This window comes from Limulus polyphemus, unplaced genomic scaffold (assembly GCF_000517525.1).
Source record: "Limulus polyphemus unplaced genomic scaffold, Limulus_polyphemus-2.1.2 Scaffold1675, whole genome shotgun sequence".
In the NCBI taxonomy this organism is placed as follows: Eukaryota; Metazoa; Arthropoda; class Merostomata; order Xiphosura; family Limulidae; genus Limulus; species Limulus polyphemus.
The window spans coordinates 51,814-60,327 of NW_013667285.1; the positions used below are offsets into that span (position 1 = coordinate 51,814).

Genomic DNA, 8,514 nt, shown 5'->3' on the forward strand with positions numbered 1-8,514 from the left:
AAATAGGATGAATTATAAAAGCCAAAATGCATTTATCCAGATAGAATAGTTCGATTACTGTCTGCCCATTACGATTTTAGTGACAGGGGTGCAATGGGGCCGTGAAGGGGTGTGTGTCGTGAAACCTTATAAGTGTAGTGAGTGTTGGTATAATAAGCCTAAAGTAAAGACGTAGTGTGGGATCACCTAGCCTAGAGCCAAGTGCATAAAATTTATCATAAAATATCGATTCAATTAAAACAACAGCTAAAAACAATACCTTCTGTAGTACAAGTTCGAATTATCCTATAAAACTAAGGGTCCTTATGTTGATTTGAAATTTCTCTTTTCTGAAATACAGAATTTGAGTCACTTCTCTAAATTCATCTTTACAAAGCTCGGGTTTAAAATATTTAAGTTTTGGTTCTGTAATTTAATAATACCTTTTTACCTGGTGAAGTGACGTCTGGTGTCTGTGTTGTTTAATAAAATAAGCTCGTCTTGTTTGGATGAGTCCTCCGCCGACCAAATTTAATCAGTGTATTAGCCAAACCACACCTACTGTTAAAATGTGTTTTTCTCTAGGCGCGCGCTCTGGTGAGTCAATTACGTCGTACGTCCAGGGTCACAGGCCACACTAGGTTAAGGCGCAAGCACCTATGGATGGATGCTTGGTTCTGCACGTGACAACTTTTAAGTAACGTCATAAACTTCAGACTTTCGAAAATCGAGTCAAAAGCCAATCAGAAACGTGATCTGATTGAAGACCTTCTTTGATATCCAATCAATAGTTGAGAGACTGACTGGGATCTTGACAACACGATTCATCTCAGGCTCATCTCCAAGCTGAGATTCATGCGATAATGTAAAAAGTTCACCCATTTCGCCTTCAGAGTCTTATATCAACTGGACACAAGATCGCACAGGTGTTGTCGCGTGAAACTTGCGCGATTAATGTCAGAGTTCAAGTCAGGGTAAGTTTAAGTTCAACAAAAATATTTATCTACTGCTCTGCTTTCATTTTAATGATGAAAATTTAGTTTCTATATTTATAAGTAGACAAGTAGTTGACTAGTGTATATATACATATATATATTACATACGTATATATTAAAATGGAGATAGAAAGATACACAGATATAGGGTTAATAGTTTTACTATTTATTTGTTACAGAGGATAGATAGTTAAAGATAAAAGATACTTAAAGAGCAGATATGCAGGTAATATTAGTTTTAAACGAATTAAACAGATAATAAATTTACGATGTTAACTTGGTAACGTTATCTTTATATGTGGGTATACCTGCGTTTGTTGCACAGTATATTTTTTGGACTCAAATACTAGGGGGGGATGCAGAGCAATTCTCACAGTTGATCGGCTTTTATGTAGCCTCTGTACATAAAGTATAGGAGAGTAACTACAATTTTAAACAATGTTCTGTACATAAAGTATAGGAGTGTAACTACAATTTTAAACAATGTTCTGTACATAAAATATAGGAGTCATTGTTTAAAATTGTAGTTACCTCTGTACATAAAGTATAGGAGAGTAACTACAATTGAATGTTACTGTGAATGTATTGTAGCATAGGATAGTACAATTGTCTTATATTTTGACTGATCACTATTTGCAAATACCAGCATATAAACCGTGTAGTCCTTATGGTTGACAAAATGAACTCGTTATACGTGTATGACTCGAAGCCTAAAATATAAATGTCAGGAGTTCAGACTTTTGTTTACTCCTTATTGTTGTGGTTCTTTTCTTTTTACTTCCTGTGATACGACAGAGACCCCCCCCCCCTTAGTGACACAGTGGAATGTTTACGGACTTACGACGCTAGAAACCGAGTTTCGATACCCGTGGTAAGCAGAGCACAGATAGTTCATTGTGTAGCTTTGTGCTTAACTACAAACAAACAAACCGACAGCGTCCAACGATGATTACGACAGAATACCGTTCTGTCGTATAGTACGCATTTCATATCTGGACTAAAAAAATTTGAAAAAGGTGCGCACTATACGCGGGTACGTACTGTAAAAATATGACAAATATAATTAAGTACTATAACGCGTTTATTCCATAACAAATCTTATTAGATATTCAAGTGCTTGGAATGTAAGATGGATTACTCAACTATTACATACTTAATAGTTTCGTTTCGAGTTTACTTACTGATCATAAGCGTTATTTTATTGCAAGTTATAGCTTTTACAGTAAGGAAGAATAATTTTAAAACAGGTACGACGTTTAATAAGAAAAAAAAACTTGTGTATTTGAGAATGATCTCACGAATAATCGAAACGTTGTACTTATTTTAAAAAATGTTTTTCCTTACTGTAAAAGCTGTAACTTATAATAAAATAATATTACATATTTAGTATTATTTATGTACACAAATGTAAAATATCAGTTTATGTAATTCTATACTATTCGTATTTATGCTTGCATAAATATTTATATTACAATTGTCTGATTACTGAAACTGAAAAACAACTATGCGTTTTCCTATTTTACAAAGATAACAAAGAACCCAATTCCGTAAAGGAAGTGCTAACTTCTAGATTCTGAGTGCGAGACATTCGTATCCTCACCAATAATTTTAACATCAAAATAAGTCAGATTTAGTACGACCACTCATTCTAGAGACTTACATCAAGAACAAACAATGTATCACCTAAATATATGTAACATGTGACATAAAATACACCCAAATATGTGTAACATGTGACACAAAAATACACCCTAACATATGTAACGTGTGACACAAAAATACACCCCTAATATATGTAACACGTGACACAAACAATAAACCATAATATATTTAACACGTGATATAAAAATACAACACCTAAATATATGTAACATGACACAAAAATACATCCTAATATATGTAACACGTGACACAGAAATACGCTCTAATATATGTAACACGTGACACAGAAATACGCTCTAATATATGTAACACGTGACACAGAAATACGCTCTAATATGTGTAACATGTGACACAGAAATACGCTCTAATATATGTAACACGTAACACAGAAATACGCTCTAATATATGTAACACGTGATATAAAAAATATACTCTCATATAAGTAACACGTGTTATAAAAATATATTTAAACGTACGTAATATGTGATATAATAAAATACACCATCAAATAGATATAAGTAAAACGTGATATAATACACCATCAAATAGATATAAGTAACATGTGATATAAAAATAAACATAACAATTGTTTGTTTGTAATTAAGCACAAAGCTACTCAATGGGCTATTTGTGCTCTGCCCACCACGGGTATCGAAACCCGGTTTTTAGCGTTGTAAGTCCACAACATACCGCTGCGCCACTGGGGGGGGGGCAAACCTAACGAGAATGATAACACTAAATTATATACAATGTTTTACCAAGTGATTTTTTTGGTCCTTAAGTAAGATTATTAGCTACTTTCCTCATTAACACTACTTTGTGTCAATACTAAGAACTGATTACTCTTTGGTGTAACTGAACTAAATTAAAGGAAGAACTTGTAACATGAAAATTAAAGTTTTCTTTATGGATAAAACAAGTAATATGTTTTCTATCCACCTGACGATGCTAGGTAAACCTAGCAAAACGTCGAATTTTTGAAAACTAAAAGGGTTTTAAAAAACATATTATTTGTTTAATCCCTAAACAAAACTGTAACTTTGGTGTAACTGTTACATGTTTTTGAAGAATAGGCAATAATACTAATAACAACGGTAAACACACTACCTTACATACAATGCTACAGTTAGCTATCGTATATACAATAATCTAATAACAACGGTAAACACACTACCTTACATACAATGTTACAGTTAGCTATCGTATATACAATAATACTAATAACAACGGTAAACACACTACTTTACATACAATGTTACAGTTATCTATCGTATACACAATAACACTAATAACAATAATAAACACTCTACATACAATGTTACAGTTAGCTATCGTATATACAATAATACTAATAACAACGGTAAACACACTACTTTACATACAATGTTACAGTTAGCTATCGTATATACAATAATACTAATGACAACGGTAAACACACTACCTTACATACAATGCTACACTTATCTATCGTATATACAATAATACTAATAACAACGGTAAACACACTATATTACATACAATGTTACAGTTATCTATCGTATACACTAGTGCGACAACATCAATTCAATCTCGGTGTCGCATTTACCATTTCTCGTTATTTGATTTTACAATGATTTTACAACTGACTTCTTCGTGTAGTATTAAGTTTGATTAATGCAAATATCATATTATTAACCAAGACCCTCACTTATTCCCCCGAATCGTGAAGAAAGTCTCAGTAATTGCCAGATTTAACTGTAAAAATGGGTAACTCCAAACTTTTTGTTGATGAGATATTCGTGCAAAGCAACTCGAGTGCTATTTGCGCTGGACGTCCATAATATTGAACTGACAGACTAGAGTGAAGGCAGATGGTCAACAGCACTGATAACTCTTCGGCTACTATTGTCTGATTGAATAGTTTGATTTGACCGTCACCCTTATAACGCACCCATGACCCTAAAATGCGGATCGCACTTTTTAGTTTTGTTTTTGACGATAAGAAGACACAAACTTGAACTCACAGATGGCAGTCCAGTACGCTAGCCACTGGGCAGCGCTTGCCCCAAGTTCGAACTCTTATTTCCTCACTGAAAAGACACAAACGAAGAAAACTTTAGTTACTGCTTGATCTAACTAAAAAAATTAGTTAATTCAAACTTTATATTCCCAATTGAAAGGTAAAGACAAAGAAAATTTTAGTTATTTTTACATTGATCTTTAAAGAAATGAAAATTCAAACTCTCTTTTTTGCCATGAATAAGCACAAGTGAAGAAAACCTTAGTCACTACTAGATTTGATTATGGAAATTGGTAAATTCAAAAATATGTATATTTGCTATTAAAGGACAGAGACAAAGAATATCTCAGTTATTACTGCATCTAACTATAAAGAAGGGAAAAACCCAACTCCCCTTTTTTGCAATGAAAGGTAAAAAACGAGGAAACTGTCTGTTATTACTATATATGTATATATAACTATAAAGATTGATAAATTCAGACTTTCTTTTCGCACAAATAGAAAAAAAAAGTCTTAGTCATTGTTGAATAATCTATATAATAAAAGCCACACTCTGTTCGTAACGCTCGACTCTCTGCTGGTAACGTTAAAATTGTCTCAATGGTTTATCTGAAGTATAGAGTTCATATCACCTTTAGTTCCTTCCTCTTAATATTCAAGTTCTGTGAATTTCAAAGAACTGATTAAGTTCAAGTAACAGTCTTACAAACGAACAGTAGCTATAGAGCTGTTACATTCCATCTTTTGGTGTTTTTCTTTAATGTTCGTTAAGCTCATATTAGTGGTCCCAATTAGAAGACTATGATAACCGACGCGAGAGATTGCTACAAAATAAGTTATTCACAAAACTAGCATTAACTCAATAGGGTGGGATATTTTTCCTACAGTTACTATCTATCTGTTTAGAAGCACAGAATCGGGTAACTTGGCAGAATTTATAAATATAAATGTAATATTTTGTTAACACCCGTGAATCAACCGCGGAAAGATTTTGGGTCTTATATGGATTTAATTGTTTCGTAAAAAAAATACCTTTGAATATATGTAATTATCTCTTTAGTTCTTTTGATGCATATATGTAGTTGAAAAGAACGTAAAGATACCTAGAATGAACACAAGAAACGACAAACAAAACAGTAATTACTTGCCATTTTCACAAGTTTCAGTAACGTATTGGAGTCGCTCTTTAATTTTGCATATAGGTTTGTTTTTTTTTGTGCGTGTATATATAGCTCTTCTATTTCATAAAAATCTGCCTATACTGAAGCTAGTAAATCGCTATTCTTCACTAGTCGGCTCGTGTTTTTTTATATCGGTTAACATGTTGGCCATATGTATTCTACAGTTTGATAGAACATGTATTTTTAATGTTGTCGTTGTTCTACATTTTAAACATACATTTATTAGATATTATAACTTTTTTTTTTTGCATCAAATAGTAAGGACGTACGTAATAAGTTGTTATAAATCCCGTATGGGGTATTAATGTTTTTTGACACATATAATTGCCTTTAACATTGGAAATGTTAGTGGTTCGTTAGGGCTGTCTAATGCACTAGAAACGTGTAACTTACAGGAGATTAACAGTGTGCTGACAAACTGTAATTTATTAGCTAGGATTGTTGAAGATGGAAGTGAATGATTTGTATTTCGGGTTGAAAAGAATAAGGCCATCAGTCAGCCGCCGTATGTGAGGGATGTCAAGCATGATTCAGGTTTTTAGTCTTTTAGCTAACTCTAGAGGTAATGAAATGTATACGGTATAAACACGTGGAAATGAAAATCACGTGAACGTGTTTAAGATTTATTTACTCTTCTAACCTAACTCCGGGAGGGATAGAGGGGAGGGGAGGGGTTAAACTGAAGTGAATACGAACGAGAATATAAAATATAACAAAACAAAGTTTGCCTTTTCTTTACTGGCGGTGGAATGTTAGGATTTTCATTCAGAAATAAAAAGGGAGCCTTTTTTCTTTCTTTTGAACATTTTATTCGTGGTCTTTGTGTCTGGAGTTATTAATCATCTTGTCGTGCTTTTATGACTTGTTCTTTAGCCAACTGCTCTTTGGGATAGAAGAGAGTTTAACTTTTAAACTAGTATTAAGCTTATACAGAAAAGTCTAACAACGTATTTTGTAGCTAAATAGTATAGCTTTGGTAACAATTTTAATCGAATAATTAGTTATAAAACATATAAGCTCGTTTTTGTACAGAACATAAGGATGTTTTATACATATTACATACAGAATATTTTATATAGACTTAGTGTTTTAGTCGAATTGAATTGTATACAGGGCACTTTACATATATCACATACATTACATTTTATATAGGCTTAGGTTTTAAGCGGATAGGCTTGTATTCAGGGCACTTTAGATATATTACATACAAAACGTTTTACATACAGTTAGTCCTTTACTTGGATAGGTTTATATATAGGACATTATATATATTACATGAATAAATTTTTATATAGATTTAGTGTTCTACTTGGATAAGATTTGTTACAGGATATTTCATGTAGAACTCATGCAACAAAGAGCAGTACAGAAATTTATGAATGCATTTTTTTTTATATTTCAAAATGTCCCCAGTGGCACGACGGACTTACAACGCTAGAAACCGGGTTTCGATTCCCGTGGTGGGCAGAGAACAGATAGCCCATTGTGAAGCTTTGTGCTTAATTACAAACAGCAACAATTATTTCAAAATACAAGTAAACCTCTATGAAAAAAAAATGGTTTGTAGCCTTACAAGTTACCACTTCTCACAAACATAAGGCCCCCCAATGGCACAGCGGTACGTCTGCGGACTTACAACGCTAGAAACCTGGTTTCGATACCCGTGGTGGGCAGAGCACAGATAGCCCTTGTGTAGCTTTGTGCATAACTAAAAAACAAACAAAAAAACACAAACATAAGTACATTGAAATATTTAAAAAAGCAACTATTTATCGATAAATAGAAATTTTATTTGCATGCCAATGACTAAAATATTCTTTGCAAATAACATTTTACTTTTAATTTCACAATAAATGTCTTTAAATTTTAACTCTGTTTTTTTAATTGCATTAATGAAAATATAAATTGAATCTCTTTTAATTGTGTAAAGGAACCCAAATTATAATAGAATTCACCAATATTGAAATTAATTTGCATAATCGAAGCCACTTAAACCAATGAAAACAATTCATATACAAGAAGACCTTGATATATAACCTTGACGATCCATTGTTTCAGTTTGGCACGTTGCCAAAACATGAAGTTGGAGTGTAGCCTTAGTAAGAGGGTAGGCCACAAAGAACTGCGAATAGCGCCCCTATACTACTGTAGATGTTAAAAAAAATAATCACCTCTTGCAGCCTGTTGTGTAAATAACTATTTGAAAACTAGCGAAAATACTTGTTTCTGTTGTACTTGTGGCCCGCCCTCTTACTTGGAGGTGTAATTGGCACTTTAAAATCATGGTTCTTGCATGTAAGCCACCTTCCTACTGGGTATTTTACGTAACAAACCTTGAAGATTTAATGATTTTTATTTCGAAGGTTTTTTTATAGTTGTGTCAGCGAAAATTACAGACATAAAACACATTATTAATCAGGCGCTGTACACCCCCCCCCCCCATATATATATATATATTGAACTTGTGTACGTTCAGTGGGATTTATGAAATTAATTTCCAAAATCACTTTACACGTTGTAACATCTTGTGAAATTACTAATATTTGTAAGGTACACGGCAACAATGTATTGTTATGTCTCCGTTTGTTAATTAACTTTCCGTAACTTCGTTCCGACGAAACTTTAGCGACACAAGTTCTTTACTTAATAAAACTGGTTTATTCTTTACGAATACAACTTTACCGATACACTTAACTTC

General features: G+C 32.9%; 1 protein-coding gene across 1 annotated transcript in view; it reads left to right on the forward strand.

Annotated features, from left to right (window-relative positions):
• Nucleotides 1–902: 902 nt before the first annotated feature.
• Nucleotides 903–8,514, forward strand: part of LOC111087042 — a 9,639-nt gene continuing 2,027 nt past the window's right edge. The window contains exon 1 of the mRNA XM_022392255.1: nucleotides 903–953. Within this exon, the coding sequence (XP_022247963.1) occupies nucleotides 934–953 (20 nt within the window). The 5' untranslated portion in view covers nucleotides 903–933. The remainder of the gene's footprint in view (nucleotides 954–8,514) is intronic.